The sequence below is a fragment of the Prunus avium genome, chromosome 2 (assembly GCF_965620075.1).
Source record: "Prunus avium chromosome 2, drPruAviu1.hap1.1, whole genome shotgun sequence".
Taxonomy (NCBI): domain Eukaryota; kingdom Viridiplantae; phylum Streptophyta; class Magnoliopsida; order Rosales; family Rosaceae; genus Prunus; species Prunus avium.
In genome coordinates this window covers 33,936,829-33,959,627 of record NC_142285.1, presented here as the reverse complement: position 1 = coordinate 33,959,627, position 22,799 = coordinate 33,936,829, and the positions used below count along the sequence as shown (strand labels likewise).

At 38.8% G+C, this 22,799-nt stretch overlaps 4 protein-coding genes and 2 pseudogenes across 4 annotated transcripts; 4 read left to right on the top strand and 2 right to left on the bottom strand.

The window, feature by feature from the left end:
- Window positions 1–4,717: 4,717 nt before the first annotated feature.
- Window positions 4,718–6,462, top strand: LOC110759285 (uncharacterized). Its single transcript, XM_088248668.1, has 4 exons — window positions 4,718–5,039; window positions 5,350–5,508; window positions 5,941–6,026; window positions 6,259–6,462. The coding sequence occupies exons 1-4, from the start codon at window positions 4,718–4,720 to the stop codon at window positions 6,460–6,462; spliced, it is 771 nt and encodes a 256-aa protein (XP_088104794.1).
- Window positions 6,463–7,283: 821 nt separating this feature from the next.
- Window positions 7,284–9,265, top strand: LOC110759258 (DNA sliding clamp PCNA-like). Its single transcript, XM_021961307.2, has 4 exons — window positions 7,284–7,631; window positions 8,147–8,305; window positions 8,650–8,729; window positions 9,019–9,265. Exons 1-4 carry the CDS (start codon window positions 7,310–7,312, stop codon window positions 9,226–9,228), a joined length of 771 nt encoding a protein of 256 aa, XP_021816999.1. The 5' UTR covers window positions 7,284–7,309; the 3' UTR covers window positions 9,229–9,265.
- An 839-nt stretch (window positions 9,266–10,104) lies between these two features.
- LOC110759356 (DNA sliding clamp PCNA-like) lies at window positions 10,105–12,003 on the top strand. The gene is made up of 4 exons (XM_021961405.2): window positions 10,105–10,450; window positions 11,035–11,199; window positions 11,452–11,522; window positions 11,791–12,003. The coding sequence occupies exons 1-4, from the start codon at window positions 10,105–10,107 to the stop codon at window positions 12,001–12,003; spliced, it is 795 nt and encodes a 264-aa protein (XP_021817097.1).
- A 780-nt stretch (window positions 12,004–12,783) lies between these two features.
- Window positions 12,784–15,149, top strand: LOC110759255 (DNA sliding clamp PCNA-like). Its single transcript, XM_021961306.2, has 4 exons — window positions 12,784–13,114; window positions 13,549–13,710; window positions 14,461–14,531; window positions 14,848–15,149. The coding sequence occupies exons 1-4, from the start codon at window positions 12,784–12,786 to the stop codon at window positions 15,067–15,069; spliced, it is 786 nt and encodes a 261-aa protein (XP_021816998.1). The 3' UTR covers window positions 15,070–15,149.
- A 2,440-nt stretch (window positions 15,150–17,589) lies between these two features.
- On the bottom strand, window positions 17,590–18,312 carry LOC148296912 (secreted RxLR effector protein 161 pseudogene; annotated as a pseudogene).
- A 353-nt stretch (window positions 18,313–18,665) lies between these two features.
- Window positions 18,666–21,742, bottom strand: LOC148296911 (uncharacterized; annotated as a pseudogene).
- Between the last annotated feature and the right edge of the window lie 1,057 nt (window positions 21,743–22,799).

Genomic DNA, 22,799 nt, shown 5'->3' with positions numbered 1-22,799 from the left:
TACTCTCATGCATTCAAGGATGGTAACTTCATCCTTTTGCTTCTTTATGTTGATGACATGCTAATTGCATGTAAGGACATGTCAAAAATCCAGAATTTGAAGACATTACTTGGAAGGGAGTTTGACATGAAGGATCTTGGTGCTGCACAAAAGATCCTAGGAATGGAGATAAGGAGAGACAGAAAGGAAGGCAAGTTGTGGCTGTCACAAAGCAAGTATATTTCCAAGGTACTTGAAAGGTTTAATATGATGGATTGCAAACCGGTGTCTACTCCTTTGGCGGAGCATTTTAAGTTAAGTGCAAAAGAATGTCCTTCTATGAATGTGGAGAAGGAGGAAATGAGTAAAGTTCCATATGCAAGCTTGGTAGGGTGTCTCATGTATGCAATGGTGTGCACACGCCCCGACTTAGCCCAAGCCGTTAGTGTGGTGTCAAGGTATATGGCGAATCCTGGAAGGCAACATTGGACAGCAGCAAAATGGATTCTCAGGTACTTGAAGGGCACCAAAAGGCTTGGGATATTGTTTGAAAGACAACAAGGAAAGGCATGTGTGTCGGGGTATGTAGATTCTGATTATGCAGGAGATCTAGACAAGAGGAGATCCACCACAGGATATGTCTTCACTTGTGGTGGAGGACCGATTAGTTGGAGAGCAGTGTTACAATCGGTTAGTGCCTTGTCTACTACGGAAGCGGAGTATATGGCTTTAACGGAAGCTTCAAAAGAAGCGGTATGGCTGAAGAGATTGGCAAAGGAATTCGGGATAGCTCAAGACTTGGTGGTGATTCTAAGTGACAGTCAAAGTGCTATTTGCTTAGTGAAGAATCAAGTGTTCCATGGGAGGTCCAAACACATTGATGTGAGATACCACCGGATAAGGGATTGGGTGAATGATGGAGACATCACAATAATGAAGGTTCATACAAATGAGAACGCTTCAGATTGCCTAACAAAGCCAGTCACAACAGCTAAGTTCAAGCATTGTTTGAGCTTGCTCAATCTTGTTACATGCTAAAGATTGAGGTGGAGTTCTTGAGAGTTATTAGGACGATTCTCAAGACATTACAGATGTCCTAGAAGGCAATGATGTCCACAAGGAGTATTAGGCTCGCCATGGTGGAGATTGTTGGGAAAATGGCTCACCTAAGGATACAAGGTTGGTTTTGGCGCTGAAAGGAAGATTTTGAATCTGCCTAAAAGCGACCGGTCGCTAGGCATTTGCGACCGGTCGTTTTGAAGCAGATTCGAAGTCTGGAGCAACATCAACGAGCGACCGGTCGCCAGTTCTTTGCGACCGGTCGCAGGAAGCTAGCGACCGGTCGCTTAGCATTTGCGACCGGTCGTTTAGAAGCAGATTCAAGGTCTGGAGGAAAAACCAAAAGCGACCGGTCGCCAGTTCCTGGCGACCGGTCGTCCCAGTCGTGCTGTGACGATTTCTTACGCGTTTTCAACAGTGTTTTCAATGGCTATCGCTTTCCACAAGATTTCAGAGGCTTAGTGGGTCACTTCTGAGTTAAATGAACGTTGACTACCTGCTGGATAGTTGGGAGAGCACTCATGGCTAATTGGTTATCTTATTTCAAAGATATCACTCTCCATTTTCTGGTGTAAGTGGGAGGTGGCTGAGTTGGATTCTATTTACCTACTTGATCTGACATTTAGTCTAAGTGGTGACTAAAGGGAAGAACGTGGAGGACAAGCTGATATCTTATCTCTTGTCTATTGGCTTGTGTAGGAAATGGGGTGAAGTAAGATAACACAAGAGGAGAAAACAAGTTGAATAATTGTAAGTGGAAGAAGCTGGTATTCCAAGTTGAGTTAGAGCTGAAGTTTTAGTTGTGTGTTCAGAAAAACTAAGGGGAGAGTAAGAGAGTTCTCTAAGTGTATCAAGGTGTTGAGCAAGGGTGTGAGAGAAACAGATTGTGAGGGTAGTGTTCTAAGGGGGTTTCCTTTGTAAACCAAAGTTGTAACCTATCTTCATTAGTGAAATTTCTCAAGGTGATCATCAAAGAGGATGTAGGCAATTTGCTGAACCTCTATAAACACTTGTGTCATTTGTGCTTGGTTAATTTCTGTGTGTGTGTGTAAGACTCATCCATCATTGAGTTCTTTGTCCAAAGTCCATCAACAACAAGATCTTAAAAGGGCAGTGAGTTAGTCATTAATTCTCAACAATTTACTCCAGCTCTCTGGTAGTGCCACCGCTCTTTGCATTGACTTTGATCTCCTCAACTATACGGTTCAGTATATACCATCTGAGTTTCTTTAATTTTTTATTGGTCTCTAATTCTTTATTTCAAGATTTTAAGATTTGGGTATTAATTGTAAACGTATCTTGGGAATTTTTTGTTTTCAAGTTATGATCTTTCTAGCTGGGTTTTAGAAATGTAGAAATTTGGAAATTGAACCATCACAGTACTTTGCCAATATTCTGGCATAAACATGGTTTTTTGGGGCTCTGTTTTTGTTCAAGTTTAAAGTTCATTTCGTTAAATTAATTGTCTGAATCATTGATTTGTGTTTCCTAGTATTGTTTTGTTTAAAATCTGTTTAAATTTGATGACCTTTCTGCCATTTTGTGTTCTAATGGCTAGAACAATAAATTTGATGAATTATTGGGCTCTGTTCTTTTTCAAGTTTAACGTTGTCATTTGGTTCCAAAAATTGATCTTGTTTCTGGGTTTATCAGTTTCTTGAGGATTTTTGTCAATCTGTCTGCATTAATCTTGTTTTAGGGTCTATCAATTTCTTTGAGGACTTTTGTCAATCTGTTTAAACTTGATGAATTATCTGAATCTTTGCGTTCTAAAATCTCCTCCTTATCTAATTTTTCTCGTCTCTTTCTGTTTACAATTTCAGTAAAGCTAGAAACTAGGCAAGTCTTTGCATCTCAATTTCCCATGCTTTCAAGGTACATTGGTCAGATGAATGTACCTCAGCTCCGAAATAAATATCAAGTAGCCGTCGGGATACCTGCAGAGGACTTTAGGCTTCTTATCATGAAGCTGTGCCAGTTCGGGGTGCTAGGTACATTGTGTAATTGCTTGCAGAAAGTCGATCTTAGTCAAATGCATTGCTACAATTGCTGATTTAAATTCAGGACATGCCCTTTCTTTTTATTTTCTTAATTCTGATAAGAACATGTTGATCATTTTCTTAGAATGTCTCATTTCAGTGCTTGACAATGTCATGCTTCACAATCCTTTGTCATTTACTGTGACTTTGCATATAATCTCTAGTCGAGTGAGTTCAGAATCGTGATAAATATTCACAAGGTTCACATGATTTATGGCATTCCCTAACTCTTCATATATATAAACTTGTATATGTTGCTCACTAGACTCGTACGTGTCATTGCAGTTTATGCAAGCATAACAGCAACTGCAGTTAAGTTCTCTGTCGGAAATCAGGTGGTTATTTTCGAGCAGGTATTTTACCAACCTTACGTGTGATTCATAGTTTAGAACAACTTGATGTTGTACCTTATCACAGCTTGCCACAATATGGTAGTTATGGTCTGACAATCAATTTGATCAAAACACAGTATTCATTAAGCAAATTCTGGTTTCTGATTTCCGTCGGAAAACGTCCATTCTTCTGTGCCATGAAATATTATGAAACCGTCCTTCGATGTCATATTTTTTTGACTAACTAGATTTGCTGTCATATACTAGAACACGATAACATCACAAGAAGTTCCACTTTCTAAGCACATAAATGATCAATATTTCCTTGTTTTATTTTGTTGTGTAGGCTAAGCAGTGTACTATTAAGGGTGCTGTGGGGGAAGATCCAGTTGTCTTGGTGTTCAATCTGAGTCACTTTGGCGCAATCCTGAATGCTTCAATTCTGTCAAACATGGTGTTGTTGTTTGGCCAGACCCATGGTTTGTCTGTCGTGCTGAAATTCTCTTTTGGTAGACTTGGTAGCCTTGAGTATTACTTTCGCTGAAGCCTGAAGGTGATGAGAATGGTCTAACCATCTCTGAGTTCTTACTCAGAGTCAAATCAGATTTCAAATTATGCAAATTCTATTTTTCTCCATTTTCAAGATAATGTGGTTTGATCGCAAGTGTGAGATACTTTGAGTTGTCTGTTGTAATTGGTTTGAGGATTCTTGTTGCTGGATATATCAGTTTGACTTAGATATTGCTGAAATGTATAAAGTCTTCTCAATGAAAATGACTCTGATCCTATTCATCACATAATCCTTTGTAGACAATGAAGCTTTACATACAATATATAGTTAAATGTGTCTAACTACTTTCATAACTTATTTACAATATATAATTAAACATTACCTCGAAAAAGTAATAAATACCACTTGCGCTATAAGCCCATTGTAATTAGGCACTGTTATATCATATGCCACATCCCACATATATCCGTTACACTTCCAGACCGTGTCCAAAAATCTAAGGGTAAATGAGGGGTATCATTGCAATAAAAAGAACTTAGATGGAAAGAATGTGAAATTCTTGAAACAACAGGGAAGGAAGTGTAAAATAATAAACCCCATACATAACAGAAAATGGAAATACTGCCAAAACCGTCCAAGTTTATCAAAAACTCTCCCGCCAAGAAAGTAGTTAAAAACCTCTGTCGCTTCATCCCAAAAGAACCTCATTTTCCTTAGCTCTCTCTCACTCTCTCTATCTCTGTTACTTTTCCCTCAAGAAACACAAACTCTCTCTCTTTCTCTCTCTGTTCACCACCATGTTTGAAATTACCCTGAACCCATGTGCTCTTCTTCTAAGGCAGGCAGTGATACCCTTCAATCGGATGGGCACCTACCATGGCGAGCTCTACATCGCACCGAACGTTGTCACATTGAGAGCAGCCTCAGGTAGCGGTGTCTTATTCCTGCAGATGAAACCTTCGATGTTCCACACCTTTTCCTGCACTGAGAACCTCTGCCTTGGCTTCGACATCCGTCACTTGTACCGCTATCTCCTTCTCCTTCAAGCCAGGAATGATGCCTTTCTCCGTCTCACTGGCGATGAAAGTGGTCACATTGACTTTGTGCTCCTCGATATCAGTCAGTATATACCATCTTAGATCTTAATTTCTTATTTCAAGATTTTAAGTTAATTTCTTTTTCAAGTTCTATTTCAAGTGAAGTTAATATCTGAATCATTGATTTGTGTTCCCTAGTTAACTTTGTCTTTTGGTTCCAAAAATTAATCTTGTTTCTGGGTTTATCAGTTTCTTGAGGAATTTTGCCAATCTGTCTGCATCATTGGTTTTGTCTGAATTGTTTAAACTTGACGAATTTCTTGAGGATTTCTAAAATCTCCTCCTTATCTAATTTTCCTCGTCTCTTTTGTTTACAATTTCAATAATGCTAGGAACTCAGCGAACCATTCAACTTCACATTCCATTGCTTTCAAGGTCAAGTGCGGTGACGGCTGTACCTCAACTCCAATATCAATATCAAGTAAGGGTGGGGATACCTGTGCAGCAGTTTAGGGTTATTATCCTGACGCTGTCCCGGTTCGGGGCGACAGGTATAACATGTAATTGCTTGCAGAAATTAGATCTTAGTCAAATGCATTGCTGATTTAAATTACTGATTTAGATTCAAGGCACGCCTTTTTTTTTTCTCTTAATTCTGATAAGAACATGTTGATCATTCTTTAGAATTTATCATTTCAGTGTTTGACACAGAATTACTGATTTAAATTCAGAGTATACCCTTTTTATTATTTCTTAATTCTGATAAGAACATGTTGATCATTTTTAAGAATTTATCATTTCAGTGTTTGACAATGTCATGCTTCACAATCCTTTGTCATTTACTGTGACTTAGAATATTTTGATGATCTTTGCTTGTGCTGTATGCATGCTGATAAGCATTCACAAGGTTCACAGGATTTTATGGCATTCCCAAACTCTTCATATGTATATGTTGCTCACTAGACTCCTACGTGCCATTGCAGTTACTGCAACCGTAACAGATACTCAAGTTCAGTTCTTTGTAGGAAATGGAAATGGGGGGATGTTCACATTTCCTATTCTCAAGAAGGTATTTTTCCAACCTTGCTGTACCTTATCAAAGCATGCCACAATTTTCTGAAAACACAGTATACATTAAGCAAATTCTGGTTCTTATTTCCATCGGAAAACATGAAATAAGCATTTTCCCATAATATGAAACTGTCCTTCGATTTCGTACACTACAACATGATAATCACAAGAAGTTCAATTTCCTCAGAGCATAAATGATCAATATTTCCTTGTTTTATTTTGTTGTGTAGCCGGAGCAGTGTATTATTGAGGGTGATGTGGGGGCAAATCCAGTTTCCTTGGTGCTCGATCTCCGTCACGCTAGTGCAATCCTGCATGCTTCAGTCATGTCAAAGACGGTGTGGTTGTTTTGCCAGTCCCATGGTTCATCTGTCATGCTGAATTGCCCTTTTGATAGACTTGGTAACCTCTATTATTACTTTCCTGAAGCCTGAAGCCTGAAGGTGATGACAATGGTCTAACTCAAATCAGATTTTAATACGGTTTGATCACAAGTTTGAGATACTTTGAGTTGTGTGTTGTAAACAATAATCCTTTGTAAACAATGCAGCTTTTCATCATAATCCTCTGTAAACAATGCAGCTTTTCATCATAGAACTTCTGGGTTTTGGATTTTAAGAACAACTTAATTGTTGGATTAATTAAGAAATCACCCAAATTTTGACATCAGCAACTCATGTGTGAAACAAGCATCAGAATTTCTAACATACAAACTTGTGGGGTGTCATATTGCAATTAAAAGAACTGGTCTATCTGAAGTTCTTAAAACTACAGGGGTGAAAGTGTAATATGAACAGAAACAAATAGAATGCGAATGGGCCCCGCCTAACTCTGTATACACCACCAGTCAGCTTTTTTTTGGTCAAACACCAGTCACCTTGGTTGAATCATCTCAATTGGCTGTGAGATGCTAATGCACCCAATTTTTGAAATCTTGTGTGAATTAGCCACATGCCACATCCCACATCCCACATCCCACATATATAATCTAAGGGTAAATGAGGGGTATCGTTGCAATAAAAAGAACTTAAATGGAAATAATATGAAATTCTTGAAACAACGGGGAAGGAAGTGTAAAATAATAAACCTCATACATAACAGAAAATGGAAATACCAAACCGTCCAGGTTTATCAAAAAATTCCCGCCAAGAAAGTAGTTAAAAACCTCTTCACCTTAAGCTCATCCAAAAAGAATCTCAATTTCCTTAGCTCTCTCTCTTTCTCTCTCTGTTACTTTTCCCTCAAGAAACACAAACTCTCTCTCTCTCTCTGTTCATCACCATGTTTCAATTTACCCTGGACCCATGTGCTCTTCTTCTAAGGCAGGCAGTGACACCGTTCATTCAGGCGCAAGCCTACAATGGCGAGATCTACGTCTCACCGACCGTCGTCACATTGATAGCAGAAGCCTCAGGTAGCGTCGTCTTGGTCCTGCGGATGAAACCTGGGACGTTCAACTCCTTTACCTGCACCAAGAACCTCTCCCTTGGCTTAGACCTCCGTATCTTGTACCACAATCTCCTTCGAGCCAAGACTCATGCATTTCTCCGTCTCTCTGGCGATGAAACCAGTGGTCACATTGACTTTGGGCTCCTCGATACCAGTCAGTATATACCATCTTAGTTTCTTTAAGTTTTTTATTGCCCTCTAATTTCTTATTTCAAGATTTTGAGATTTGGGTGGGAATTTGTTCTTTTTCCAGTTATGATATTTCTAGTTGGTTTTTGGGGCTCTGTTTAAAGTTCATTTGGTTAAATTAATCGTGTTGCAGGGCACTGTCTGGATCATTGCTTTGTGTTTCCTAGTATTGTTTTGTTTAAATTTTATGAACTGTCTGCCTTTCTGTGTTCTAATAGCTAGAACAGTAAATTTGATGAACTGTTCCTTTTCAAGTTTATGTTCCAAAACTTAATCTTGTTTCCGGGTTTATCAGTTTCTTGAGGATTTTTGTCAATCTGTCTGCATTATTTTGTATACAAAAAGTAATAATTCTGTCGTAGGGTCTATCAATTTCTTGAGGACTATTGTCAATCTGTCTGCATCATTGGTTTTGTCTGAATCGTTTACACTTGACGAATTTTCCTGGTCTCTTTTTGTTTACAATTTCAATAATGCTAGGAACTCTGCAAGGCTATCGAACTCACATTCCATTGCTTTCAAGGTCAAATGAGATGTTGCCTGTACCTCATCTCCAATATCAATTTCAAGTAAGAGTGGCGATACCTGCGGAGCAGTTTAGGGTTATTATCATGAAGCTATCCCAGTTCGAGGTGGCAGGTATAATGTGTAATTGCTTGCAGAAAGTAGATCTTAGTCAAATGCATTGCTGATTTAGATTCAGAGCATGCCCTTTTTTTTATTTCTTAATTCTGATTAGAACATGTTCATCAGTTTCTTAGAATTTATCATTTCAGTGCTTGACAATGTCATGCTTCACAATCCTTTTTCATTTACTGTAAATTTGCATATAATCTCTGGTGAGTTCATATTTTGATGATCTTTGTTTGGGCTGTATGCATGCTGAACATTCACAAGGTTCACAGGATTTTAAGGCATTTCCCAACTGTTCATATATATAATCTTGTATATGTTGTTCACAAGACTCCTGCGTGCCATTGCAGTTTCTGCAAGCGTAACAGATACTCAAGTTAGGTTCTTAAATGGAAATGGGGTGGCTATACCATATCCTATTCTCAAGAAGGTATTTTTCCAACCTTATGTGTGATTCGTAGTTCAGAACAACTTGCTCTACCTTATCACAGCTTGCCACAATTTTCTGAAAACATCCATTCTTCTGTGCCTTGAAATAAGAATTTTCCCTAATTTTTGGATGTACATGAAATAATATGAAACCGTCCCTCGATTTCATTTGTTTTTTTTTTCACTCACTACATTTGCTGTCATACACTACAACATGATAACATCACAAGAAGTTAAATTTCCTAAGCTCATAAATGATCTATATTTCCTTGTTTTATTTTGTCTTGTAGCCAGAGCAGTGTATTATTGAGGGTGATGTGGGGGCAGATCCAGTTTCCTTGGTGCTCAATCTCCGTCACGCTAGAGCAATCATGAATGCTTCAGTCATGTCAAACATGGTGTGGTTGCTTGGCCAGTCTAATGGTTCATCTGTCATGCTGGATTGCCCTTTTGGTAAACTTGGTAACCTCAATTATTACTTTCCGAAGCCTGAAGCCTGAAGCCTGAAGCTTGAAGGTGATGAGAATGGTCAAGATAATGCGGTTTGATCACAAGTGTGAAATACTTTGAGTTGTCTGTTGTAAACAATGCAGCTTTTCATCATAATCCTTTGTAAACAATGCAGCTTTCATCATTTTGAGTTGTCTGTTGTAAACAATGCAGCTTTTCATCATTTTGAGTTGTCTGTTGTACTTGGTTTGACATGAATATTCAATTGCAGGTAAAGTCTGTAAACAATTAATGCAGCTTTACATAATGCAACTTGTTAGGTTTTGGTTGAATTATCTGTCTGCTTTTTTCTCTAACTTTTACTTCTTTGCAAGTTTCATATGATTTCAATTGTTGACAAAAATCATGCTGAACAAGAACACTTAACATGTTCTGTGGTGGTAACATACAACCATGGATTGGAAGAACTCAGAACTTCTGGGTTTTGGATTTTGAGAACTTAATTGGTAGCATACAGCCTTGAATAAGAAATCACCCAAATTTTGACATCCACAACTCATGTATGAAACAAGCATCAGAATTTCTAACATACAAACTTAAATAAGAACTCGGGGTGTAATATTGCAATTAAAAGAACTTTAGTGAGGTGCATCTGAAGTTCTTAAAACTACAGGGGGGAAAGTGTAAATAGAATGCGAATAGGCCCCACCTAACTCTGTATACACCACCAGTCAGCTGACTTGTAACGAATTTAACCGTCCACGTTTCTGAAAAACTTTCGCGCCAAGAAAGTAGTTAAAAAGCTCTGTCTCTTCACTCAATTTCCTGAAATTTCAAGCCATTCCTCAACCGTCTGAGCTCTGTTACTTTCTTCAAGAAACACAATCTCTCTCTCTCTCTCTCTCTCTCTCTCTTTGTTGACTACCATGCTGCTTGAACTTAGCCTAAACGAAGGTACTGTTCTTCTAAGGCAGGCAGTGAAACCCTTCACTCAGATGGGCTTCGACTGGGGCGAGATCTACGTCACACCAGACGAAGTCACATTGACACCCTTCGATCCCACGTCCTTAACCCCAACCGTTACTTTGGCCCTGTGGATGAAATCTTCGATGTTCGAAACCTGTATCAACCATCAGAATGTCTGGCTTGCCTTCGACGTCCATAGCTTGTACCACAACAATCTCTGTCAAGTCAGGGATGATGATGATTTTGTCGGTCTCTATGTGGATGATGAAAATGATGATTTTGGTGGATTTGAGCTCAGCAATTGCAGTCAGTACATACCATCTTCGCTTCTTTAATTTTGATCGGCCTCTGGCCTCTAATTATTTATTTCAACGTTTCAAGATTTCAAGATTCCATTACACTACTATTGCGACTCTGTTCTTTTTCAAGTTTATGGTCGTTTAAAGTTTCAATAATTAATCTTGCTGCCATTGTTTGTATGTCCTAACATTTGTTGTAAAATGTGTCTAAATTTGATGAACTGTCTACGTTTTTTGCTGCGTTCTTATAGCATCATCTGTTATTGGGGCTCTGTTCTTTATTAAGTTCATGGTCGTTTTAGCTTTGTCATTTGGTTTCAAAGATTAATCTTGTTGCTGGGTTTATCAGTTTGTTGAAGAGTTTGGTCAATCAGTCTGAATTATTTGGTTTCAAAAAATAATCTTGTTGCTGGGTCTATCCGTTTCTTGAGGATTTCTGTCAATCTGTTTGCATCAGTGGTTTGTGTTTCCCAATATTGTTTTGTCGTAAAATCTGCTTAAATTTGATGAATGATCTGCACTTTTTCTTTCTAGTATATCCTCCTTATCTAATTTTTCTGTCTCTTCTTGTTTACAATTTCAATAATCTAGGAACTCGGCGATTCATTGAAGGTGAAATCCCATTGATTTCTGTGCACCTTCGTGAGCTGGCTGCCCCTACACCTCAGTTCCAACATGAATATCATGTGATCGTCGGGATACATTCGAACGAGTTTAGGCGTCTTATCACTTATCTGGGCCATATCGGAGTGTTAGGTACTTTGTCAGTGTAATTGCTACAACGATCAAGTCAGAATATTGTGATGAGAATATGTTGATCATTTTCTCGTTTCAGTGCTTGACAGTGATCATGCTTCCTAATTCTTCATCATTTACTGGTGATTTTGCATCATGTTCTTTGTTTGTGGTGTATGCATGCTGATACACACATTCACAAGATTTTAACACTGATACTTGATTTTCGTTTCCTCATTGAGTTGCTCACTAGGCTCGTATGTGTCATCGCAGTTGCTGCACGTGTAACAGATACTGAAGTTAAGTTCTCTGTAGGAGATATAGAAGTTGTTTACAGTCAAGAGGTATTTCCCAACTTTTCGCGTGATTTGTAGTTTAGAACAACTTGATGCTCAACCTTATCACAGCTTGCTAATCAATTTTCTGAAAACACAGTGCTAATTAAGCAAATCCTGGTTCTGATTTCCATTGGAAAGCATCTATTCTTCTGTGCCATGAAATAATATGTATAAGCTGCAGTTAGGATCCAAAGAAAACCAATGCAGCCACTGTATAAGCTGCACAGTCTTTCCTTATCACATAAATGATCATGTTATTTTGTTATGCATGCAGCTGAGGCAGTGTATTATCGGGGGTGATGTGGGGGAGGAAGATCCAGTTTTCTTGTTGTTCAATCTCGAACACGCTCGCGCAATCGAGACTGCTGCAGAGCTGTCCCAGATGGTGTGGTTGCTGGGCCAGTCCAATGGTTTATATGTCGTGCTGCTTTGCCCTGTTACTCGACTTGTTAACCTCATGTTTTGCTTTGGTCCTCCTCAAGCCTGAAGCCTGAAGCCTGAAGGTGATGTGATGAGAGAAAGTGTTTCTGAGTTGTTAACTCAAATCAGATGTTAATGCATTGTCAGGAAAATGTCCAAAAACAAAAGATGATGTGAGTGTGTGAGATTTTGTCAAGAATATTGATCCTGTTCATCATAACTCTTTCTTTGTAAACAATTAATACAGCTTTACATATAATGCAACATGTTAGCTTGTTGAATATCTGCCTGCTTTTTCTGTAACTAATTATTACCATGTTCTGTGGTGGTATCATAAGCCATGTTTGTTCCAAAACATAATTGAAAAATGCTAGAAGATATGGGTTAGGCCAGTTGATTAAGACAGTGCGCCCGCTTCCTTTCACCCAAGTTCGAATTTCCTCCCCGTCTATACATTAGAGTAGTTTAGAATGTTGCCCTTTAAAAAAAAAATAATAATAATAATAATCAAGTATAATGTATGGACTAGCAGAAATCAAGTAAAGTCGGCCTCAATCTCTTGTTACCATATTTATTTTTAAATTTTTTATTATTAAGCATTTTTCACCATTTGGGGTGTCATTTCAATTAAAAGAACTTCATTGACAATGCAACTGAAGTTCTTATAACCAGAGGGGCGAAAGTGTAATATGAACAAAATTAAAACAGAATACGAATGGGCCCCACCTCACCCAGCTCTGTATACACCAGTCGGCTGAATTTCAACGCACACAACCGTCCATTACCTTTTTACTTTCCCGCCAAGTAAATCCCTCTCTCTGTCTCTCTGGTTTTCTCTCTGTCCACCATGTTCCAGCTCAGCCTAGACCAAGGCGCGGTTCTTCTGAAGCAGGCGGTGATGCCCTTGGTCGAAATGGTCCAGTTTGCCGACATTCGCATCTCACCGGAGGATTTAACGCTGGTGTCCGTGAGCAACTATCCGATGTTCCCACAGGTCTGCATTGCGCTGCGGATGCGAAGCTTGATGTTCGCTCAGTTCCGGTGCAACGAGACCCGTTGGATTTGCATCAACCTCCACCACTTGTTCTCCGCGCTGGCTCTCGCCCGCAGTGAAGAGTCGATCGCGATCCATGGTGATGAAGGCGAGGATGTGGTTGGCTTCTTGTTCAACAATCCCAGTCAGTACAAAAACATCTTCGTTCACTAATTATTTCTTATTTCTTCAATTTCGTGGGTTTGATTTCAAGTTTCTGTTGTAAGTTTGATTTCAAGTTTCCTGGAAATCAGTTTAATCGTTGTTAATTTGCCAATTTTTTGTTGATATAAACTCGAAAATTATTGAAGGGGATTTTTTATGTTTCAAGTTTATGATAGGTTTTAGTTGGTTCTTGGAAAAGGAATTCACTGAAAACTCAAAGTTTTCAGAATCTTTAAAGGTTTTCATTCCCATTTTCTTTAATTTGTGATCATTTTCATAACCTTCAACAGGAATATTGAAGATTTCTTGGGGGCACTCTTACCCATACTTGCTTTGTTGTTTGGTTTCAGTTTCTTGAGAATCTTTGTATGCATCTCTTTTTCTAATATGTTCTACTTGTGAATGGAATCACAGGAACTCGACGAGTCAGATACTCTGAAATGGCATTGATTAATGTTTACCCTGCTGATCAGATGCAGGCAGGTTTTGCAAATTTCAAATATCAAGTGATTGTTGGGATACCATCGGTGGAGTTTCAACGTCACATGATACATTTGCGCTGTTTTGGGGTGACAGGTACTTGCCATTGTGTAATTACTTTTTGAAATTAAATGCAGTGCTACAATGTTCAACATGGAAATTTACTGATTCAAGTTCAGACCAAGCCCCTTTCCATTTTCTTAATTCTTATGTGAAGATGTTCATTTTCTTAGAATTTCACCTTTCAGTAGCTGACTTTGATGATACTTCTTAGTTCTTAACCCTTTAAGATTCATTGTATATAACTTAGCATTGCCACCATGGCCAACTTCAACGGAGGGAATTTACAGGTCTGAGATGGACTATTTGTCTGCAACTTAGCATCATAAGTTGTAGTTTGAATCAGATTGTGATAATATTTTAGTAGTGAGAACTTAAGGGGAAGGGAGGGAGAGTAGCCCCTTTCCGTTCTAGTGTATCGCTGTTGTAGAAGTAGCACAGACAAGTCACACCATGACATTTACAGTTCATTTGGGTTATGGTTTTGAGAAGAAGTCCAGATGGATTATTGTCTGTGACTTTGCATCACTGTAGTGATCTTGTTTGTGTTACTGGCAGCATGCATTTTTGCATGGAATTCCTAGTTTGTTCGTCTTTTTTACAATCATCTATGACAGGTTTACAGTTGCTAAAACAAATGATCACACTTGCCATTTTGAATTATACTGTCCCTTTAAACTGGTTTTCTAAAGGCACAATTTATCTCGACTTATCTTATGCATGTACCACTGGTTCACATTAACACCTTCTATATGCTACTCATTGGTCTTCTATGTGCCATCTCAGTTTATGCACGCATAACCGATACTGAAGTTAGGCTCTCTGCAGCGAATGAGGAGGTTCTTCTGACAAACGAGGTAAAAAGAACACTCTCTGTGATATAAAAGCTTGTATACAATGGTTATATAACGAATAAGCTGCTGCAATTAAAATTAAGAGGAAACCAATACAACCAGTCCAGTTTTCTTCATTGGTGGATGTATAGGATTGTTTTCGTCCCTTAAGGAAAACCACAGCCTGCATTATTTTTTCTGGCTAACTAGAAAAGATGGAGGCACCGTCCTTCAACTTCATATAGTTTTACAGAGTTAAAATTTGACAACAATTTCCTTGGCCACATACATGAATGATCAAATATTTCCTTCCTTGGTTTAACTTAATGTGTTGCTGCAGAATTGCATTATTGGGGGTGATGTAAGTGAAGAAGATCCAGTTACTGCGGTGTTCAGCCTCCATTGCCTGAGCGCAATCATGAATGCGTCGCGTCTGACAAGCAGGGTGTGGTTGCTCCACTCCAATTCTTCACTTCCATTTTGCATGCTGAATTTCCCTGTTGGTGCACTGGGTAACCTCATGTTTCACTTTCCCTCACCTGAAGATGGTGATGAAACTTGACGTAGTAGTACTACTAGTCTAAAGTAGCCAACTCCGTTATGACTTCTGTTCTCAACTCAGATTTTAATGATAATGTGAGAATTAATCGCAAGTGTAAAAATCACCAACAAAAAGGATTTTGTCAGAGATCTTGAGATGTACTAAGTTTGATATGGATATGTAGTTGTGCTAAGCAGTGACGATTTCAGGATTCGAAAGTCGGATAGACAAAATTTACATAATGAACTCTCTCTCTCTCTCTCTCTCTCTCTCTCTCTCTCTCTCTCATACATATGACTCTAGGGTCTTGGGTTTAGGGAGCTGCATACATATTTTATTTTTCTGAAAATTTTCAAGTAGGCAGCTGCCTACCCATGGCTAGATCCGCCATTGGTGCTAAGTTTGACAAGAATATATAGACGGTTTCGATCATTAAAATACATTGTTGAATTATTCTAATAAAAGATGTGTGCACTTTTCATATCTTTAACGTAGAAAAAAGAAGATATTAATTAAGAAAAAAATAATCTTTAAAAATAACTACTAAATAAAGTTCTTAAGAAAGAGAAATCAAGATATATTACCCACATGCAGAGAGCATAACTTTAGTATCGGTTACCCATACAGAAACTGCGAGGACACATACCAGTTAGTTACAAAAAACAATGATATATTAAGAAGCACGATCATACTGTAAATGACGAACAAAGAATCGGGAATCTAATTCTCCTCAATCCAACTCCTACTCAATTCAATTCATCCTAAATCTAATTACGGATTAGTAAACATGCCATTATATTTTTTTTTTTTATTTTTTTTTTTGTGTGCGGGGAAAATAGGTTTTACAACTCCTTTCAAAAAGTTGTAAGCCTTCTTCTTTCCTTACCCAAAGAAAAACACTTTTCTTCACAAATCTTATTGTTGGTCGACATTAGTTATTTTCTAAATACATTAGATTAATGATTACAACAATTATTGTATTTACATTAGTTACTTTCTTCAATATTTGATATTTGAGATTTCAATACAAAATTGGACTAACAAAAGTAATTTATGTATCCGTATATTATATTCATATTTTTCCCTATAAATCGTATTATACACGTACATACTAAACATATTAATTTTCTGTTTCCATATTTTATGGCCGTATTTTTCATCGTTCTTTTTATAAAAATAGACCAAATCATACACATGCATTTTGTTTTATACGTATTTTGCCGTTCCCGTATATTACTAACTAGGTTTTGAATTGATATCATTTATTTATCTTGAATGATAATTTTTTAGTTCATTTGGACATGTTAATTCTTCATGTTTTTGCTTAAAAAAGAGAGTGAGTCTAACACATAAGTAAAAAAAAAAAAATTATGATACAAAAAACAATGAGCAACATATGAACAGTTAGTTACAAAAAACAATGATATATTAGGAAGCACGATCACTGTAAATGACGAACAAAGATTATGATGCAAAATCACCGTAAATGACAAAAGATGAAGAATTAGGAAGCATGATCACTGTCATGTACTGAAATGAGAAATTTTAAGAAAATAATCATGATCACTGTCAAAAAAAAAATTAGTATAGCCGAGCGGCTATACCCGGTTTATTCTTATTTTAAAAAAATAGTATAGCTGTGCGGCTATACGTTATTTTTTTAAATTTTTTTTGACAAAAATAGTATGGCCGACCGGCTATACCCATTTTTTTAAAATACAAAAAAATAGTATAACCAATCGGCTTGATCTTTGAATTATTTTATTTTGGAGTATCGCCGTACGGGTATACCTTTAAAGTATTCTTCCATCACTTTGTGTGGATTGTCCCCTTTTTTTCCCCCAATTTTCCCAAAAAAAATTACAGAAAGGCAGTTATTAAGAAAACTTTTCTTCTAGAAGTTATTTAACAAAATCACCACTATGAAAATTCGGATGCTTCTTATAGCGTGCTCGTTTATTACCCAACAATTAAGTGTTGAGCAAATTTAGAGTACACAACTCTAATGTAGAGACTTGTTGGAGACAAAACAAGTAAACAATTTACTTGTATTAGACTCACAAAATATTACAACAAGACAACTCTCAAAGGAAAGACAAATTCTTACAAGGACTCTTTCTCTCTTCACTCACACTTCTCACAAGAACTACTAACTCTCTAGCTCACTCTACTTATTCACACTCTTCTTGTTGACACACTTCTTGATTGATTACATTGACAAGCTTCATGCCTATTTATAGAGGTAGCAACCGACTTTGACAAAGGATCTTGTAGTTTCTAGGAATTTTTAGAAGGTTTGGTGTTGCTTACTTTGCTGGACTTCACTTGAGAATTCTAGATTGTTCTAGTTTCAATCTGCCAACTTGCTTACTCCACCGACTTGAGCATTTACTTCAGCTATTGTTTTCTCCTATGTATTATTCTAGATATTTCTAGTGGTATTATCACCTTGTTGTTTACACTTCTAGAACCTTGTAGAGATTGCTCCTCAAAATGGGTTGAGCTGGGGTTGATACTTTAACACTCCCCCTCAACACCAGCTCACATCCTTTGCATCACATTGAGCTGATGACGAAATCTTTCCAACTTGCTGGTACTCAGACCTTTTGTGAACAAGTCCGCAATTTGATCATCTGTATTGATATGTCTCATCTCAATCTCTTCTTGCAGAACCTTCTCTCTAATAAAATGGTAGTGTATCTCCACATGTTTGGTTCTTGCATGAAAGACTGGATTTTCCGCCAAACGAACTGCTGATTGATTATCACAATATAACGGGACTGAATAATCTACCAATTGATGTAGATCATTCATCAGCTGTGTCAGCCACGTGATCTCTTGAGCTTCCATTGCTGCTGCCCTGTACTCAGCTTCAGTGGTTGACAAAGATACTGTCGGCTGTCTCTTACTGCACCAAGAAATTGTTCCTGAACCAAGCTTAAATACATACCCGGTAGTTGATCGACGAGTGTCATGATCTCCCGCATAGTCAGCATCACAATAACCAACTAGCTTGCAATCTTCACCTTTCTTGTACAACAGACCATAGTCAATTGTACTTTTCACATACCTCAGTATTCGTCGTACTGCGTCCAAATGAGACTTCTTTGGATTTTGCATGTATCGACTCATCACACCAACTGCATACGAAATGTCAGGCCGAGTCAATGTCAAGTAGATTAGACTACCCACCAATTGTCGATACATCGTTGTGTCTTCCAAGTCTTTGCCTTCATATGCGCACAGCTTGACATTGGGCTCCATTGGCGTTGAGATTGGCTTGCATTCAAGCATCCCAAACTTTTGCAACAAATCTTTTGCATATTTCTGTTGACACAGAAATATCCCTTCTTGTGTGCGATCGACCTCTAGCCCAAGAAAGTGCTTGAGTTGTCCCAGTTCTTTCATCTGAAAACGAACTGACAAATTCTCCTTCGTCTGGTGAATTTCTTCCTCATCATCACCAGTGATGATTAGATCATCCACGTATACCAGCACAATAGCTAATTTTCCTCCATTAGCTTTGACAAATAAACTAGGATCTGCATGGGTCACTGAATAACCACTTCGAGAGAGAAATTCTGCAATCTTACCGTACCATGCTCTTGGTGCTTGCTTCAATCCGTAAAGTGCCTTTTTCAGCTTGCACACATACTCGGGATGGACTTCGTTCTCAAATCCCATTGGTTGAGTCATGTAGATTTCCCGATCTAACTCCCCATGCAGAAATGCATTCTTCACATCCATCTGGTACAGGTTCCAATCTTTGTTGGCCGCAAGTGCAAGTAGGACTCGTACGGTCACAAGCTTTGCCACTGGACTAAACGTTTCATCATAATCTAGTCCGTATTGCTGAGAGAAACCTCGAGCCACCAACCGAGCCTTGTACCTCTCGATCGACCCATCAGGACGACGCTTTATCTTATACACCCATTTGCAGGATATGGGTTTCACATCTCTTGGCTTTGGCACTAGATCCCAAGTCTGATTTTGCTCAAGCGCAGTGATTTCTTCTCCCATAGCTTTAACCCATTCGGAACTCTGTGATGCTTCTTCAAATGTTTCAGGTTCAACTATGTCTTCTGCTATGGCTGCGTTGGCGTATTTGGGATTTTGCTTCCGTACTCTTGTTGACCTTCTGGGTTGTGACTGTGGAGTCGGTATTTCTACTTCACTGGGTCTAACTTCTTCTAGTGCTTGTTGATGTACACCAGTTTGCCAAGGATTCTGAGTAACCTCTTGCTCGTCCTCGTCACCGTCAAGCGAATCTTCATGCTCATTTGGACTCGGTCGGATTGGAACAATTTGCTCCCCCAACTTCTGTTGCAGCTTATCTTCAATTTCTCTTGAGTCTGGTAACACCTCCTTTTCTGGGGACCACCAAGATGATGCTTCATCGAACACCACATCTCGTGATGTGTAGCACCTTCCATTTGTAGGGTCACAACACTTCCACCCTTTTCTCTGGCTGTCGTATCCCACAAAGATACATCTGATTGCCTTTTTATCAAACTTGCTACGTAGATGACTTGGAACAAATACGTAGCACACACAACCGAATACTCGAAAGTAACTGACTGTAGGTTTCATATCCCACAGTTTCTCGAATGGTGAAATAAATACTAACCTTGGTTGAGGAAGTTTGTTGATCACATGGGCTGCAGTTCTCATGGCTTCAGCCCAAAACCTTCCAGGCACATTCTTGGCATGCAGCATGCTTCGACATATCTCTGCAAGATGCCGGTTCTTTCTCTCTGCTACTCCATTCTGTTGTGGCGTGTTGGCACATGTGAATTGATGACGTATGCGAAACTCTCGTAGATACTGGCAGAATTCATTCGAGGTATATTCTCCTCCATTATCTGTGCGTAGACAAATAATCTTCTTTCCTACTTCTCCTTCAACTATTTCTCTAAACTCTTTAAACTTTGAAAATGTGTCGGATTTTTCTTTCATAAAGAAAACCCACACATACCTGGAGAAGTCATCAATGAACGTCACCATGTATCGCATCCCGCTAATCGATGGTTGCTTAACAGGCCCGAACACATCAGAATGGATTAACTCTAGCGGTGCTTTTGCTTTGAACTTGGATTCCTCATATGGTAGTTGATGCGCTTTACCATATTGACATCCTGCACAGACCGTATCTGTTCTCACATCAAGCTGAGGCAGACCCTTGAGCATTGACTTCTTCATCATCACGCTTAGCTTGTGATAGCTAACGTGGCCCAATCTCATGTGCCATAAATCTGCTGTCTCGTTCTTTCTTGTCTTGTCTACATATGCAGACTCTGCTGACATTACGTAGACTGACTCTAGTCGTCGTCCCTCCATTGTCGGCATCCCTGAGATCTTGAGGTCTCGATACACCTTCACATCTCTTGGACTGAATAGGACATAGTGGCCTGATGATGTCAATTGTGCTACTGAAAGCAGATTCTTCTTCATGCCTGGAACATGGTAGACATCTTGAAGCGGCACTTCATTAGAATTGTATCGTGGTGCTACTACTGTCTTACCGATGTGGGTTATCGGTAACCTTGAGTTGTTGGCAGTCACCACCACATGATTGCCTTTGTACTCAGTCAGGTTCTGCAGCTTCTCCTTATCACCTGTCATGTGATTTGAGCAGCCTGAGTCGATAATCCAATCATTCTTGTAGTCAATCCTTTCAGGTGACGTCACAGTGAGAGCTATCTCCTCTTCTTCTATAGCAAGAGATGCTTCCGCGTCCCAATCATCCTCACTTTTCTCCTTTGAGTTGGAAGTAGCAGTATTACTCTCAGCGGGCCTTTTGTTGGACCAACAATCTTTCGCCATGTGGCCCTTTTTTCCGCAGTTGTAGCATTTACCTTCGAATCTTTTAGTATTCTTGGATTGACCACGGTTGCCTTGAAACTTTGAAGCTCCCCCTGACTGAGAACTTCCTTCTCCTTGATGACTTTTCGCCTTGTCACCATCTCTTTTAGATCCATTACCAAAGTGCTGCTTGAAGTTGCCTTTACTTTTGTTGGTGTAGAGCGCTTCCTCCTCACCTTTTAACGAGACCCCTCCCATTTGCTTAGCCATAGCTTCTTGATCGGCAAGCAAATTTTCAAACTCAACAAGTGATGGTTGAGTAGGCCACCCTTGTACAGCGGCAACGAAGCCTCGGTATTCGGGTCTCAGACCATGGATAATTATCCTTTTTATCCTAGATTCCACAATAGCAGCAGTAGGATCTAAATCAGAAATTTCACGGCATATGTACTTTACTTTGTGGAAGTACTGAGCAATCGTCATGTCGTGTTGTGCAACGGATAGCAGCTCGTTCTCAAGAAGTTGTAGTCTTGTGTCATTCCTTTTTGAAAAGAGTGTTGCAAAGGTGTCCCATGCTTCCTTTGGTGTTTTGGCTTTCCTTATGTGCTCCAACATTTCTTCTTCAATTGTTGTCTTCAGGGCAAACATGGCTTTACCTGCTTTGATCTTCCACTTACGCAAAGCGTCGCTATTGTCTTCTCGTGGTTGTGCAACATCGTTGCCCCCGACGACATCCCAAAGATCTTGACCTTGCAGATAAGACTCCATGCATGTCGCCCACGTGTTGTAATTTTTGTTGTTGAGCTTCGTGATTCCTCCAACTACGTGAAGATCACCCATCGTGTCGGCAGAATTCCGGCAGTACCGAACAAGCTTGAACTAAATATGCAAACTTGTAGAGACAAACTCTTCACGACTCAAAGAAGCTCCCGCAGAATCAGTCACTGACCGTCCCGCTCTGATACCAATTGTTGAGCAAATTTAGAGTACACAACTCTAATGTAGAGACTTGTTGGAGACAAAACAAGTAAACAATTTACTTGTATTAGACTCACAAAATATTACAACAAGACAACTCTCAAAGGAAAGACAAATTCTTACAAGGACTCTTTCTCTCTTCACTCACACTTCTCACAAGAACTACTAACTCTCTAGCTCACTCTACTTATTCACACTCTTCTTGTTGACACACTTCTTGATTGATTACATTGACAAGCTTCATGCCTATTTATAGAGGTAGCAACCGACTTTGACAAAGGATCTTGTAGTTTCTAGGAATTTTTAGAAGGTTTGGTGTTGCTTACTTTGCTGGACTTCACTTGAGAATTCTAGATTGTTCTAGTTTCAATCTGCCAACTTGCTTACTCCACCGACTTGAGCATTTACTTCAGCTATTGTTTTCTCCTATGTATTATTCTAGATATTTCTAGTGGTATTATCACCTTGTTGTTTACACTTCTAGAACCTTGTAGAGATTGCTCCTCAAAATGGGTTGAGCTGGGGTTGATACTTTAACATTAAGTTGTTCTCAAAATCCAAAACCCAGATTTTCTTAAGTAGCAGAAATTATACTTTCCCCACAAAGTGACAATCCATGTTTGATTAGAGTGATCCTTCTTCTTCAATTGTATTTTGGAACTTGCAAGAAGTTTAATAATAAGTTACAGAAAAGCAGACAGATAATGTAAAGCAGCATTGTTTACAAAGGATTACCGATATATGATATAACAGTGTCTAACTAACTACAATGAGCTTATAGCTCAAGCGCTTAAGAGTATTCGAGATCATGTTCAATTTCTCCCTCTCGCAATTGAAAAGACTCAAGAGTGACCCTTCAATACCAAAAACTTTTCTTCTAGCACTGAAATCATATCAAACTTGCAAAGAAGTTATTAAGCTACCGAAAAAAAAAAAAAAAAAAAAAAAAAAAAAAAGCAAGGTTTTGTGGA

Bases quoted from the DNA above. Each gene is read 5' to 3' on its own strand.
- LOC110759258 (XM_021961307.2), top strand. From the start codon at position 7,310: ATGTTTCAATTTACCCTGGACCCATGTGCTCTTCTTCTAAGGCAGGCA. The intron at 7,632-8,146 runs GTCAGTATATAC...CAATAATGCTAG, and splicing joins CTTTGGGCTCCTCGATACCA to GAACTCTGCAAGGCTATCGA. The intron at 8,306-8,649 runs GTATAATGTGTA...GTGCCATTGCAG, and splicing joins ATCCCAGTTCGAGGTGGCAG to TTTCTGCAAGCGTAACAGAT.
- LOC110759255 (XM_021961306.2), top strand. From the start codon at position 12,784: ATGTTCCAGCTCAGCCTAGACCAAGGCGCGGTTCTTCTGAAGCAGGCG. The intron at 13,115-13,548 runs GTCAGTACAAAA...ATGGAATCACAG, and splicing joins CTTCTTGTTCAACAATCCCA to GAACTCGACGAGTCAGATAC. The intron at 14,532-14,847 runs GTAAAAAGAACA...GTGTTGCTGCAG, and splicing joins AGGTTCTTCTGACAAACGAG to AATTGCATTATTGGGGGTGA.
- LOC110759356 (XM_021961405.2), top strand. From the start codon at position 10,105: ATGCTGCTTGAACTTAGCCTAAACGAAGGTACTGTTCTTCTAAGGCAG. The intron at 10,451-11,034 runs GTCAGTACATAC...TCAATAATCTAG, and splicing joins ATTTGAGCTCAGCAATTGCA to GAACTCGGCGATTCATTGAA. The intron at 11,523-11,790 runs GTATTTCCCAAC...TTATGCATGCAG, and splicing joins AAGTTGTTTACAGTCAAGAG to CTGAGGCAGTGTATTATCGG.
- LOC110759285 (XM_088248668.1), top strand. From the start codon at position 4,718: ATGTTTGAAATTACCCTGAACCCATGTGCTCTTCTTCTAAGGCAGGCA. The intron at 5,509-5,940 runs GTATAACATGTA...GTGCCATTGCAG, and splicing joins GTCCCGGTTCGGGGCGACAG to TTACTGCAACCGTAACAGAT. The intron at 6,027-6,258 runs GTATTTTTCCAA...TTTGTTGTGTAG, and splicing joins CATTTCCTATTCTCAAGAAG to CCGGAGCAGTGTATTATTGA.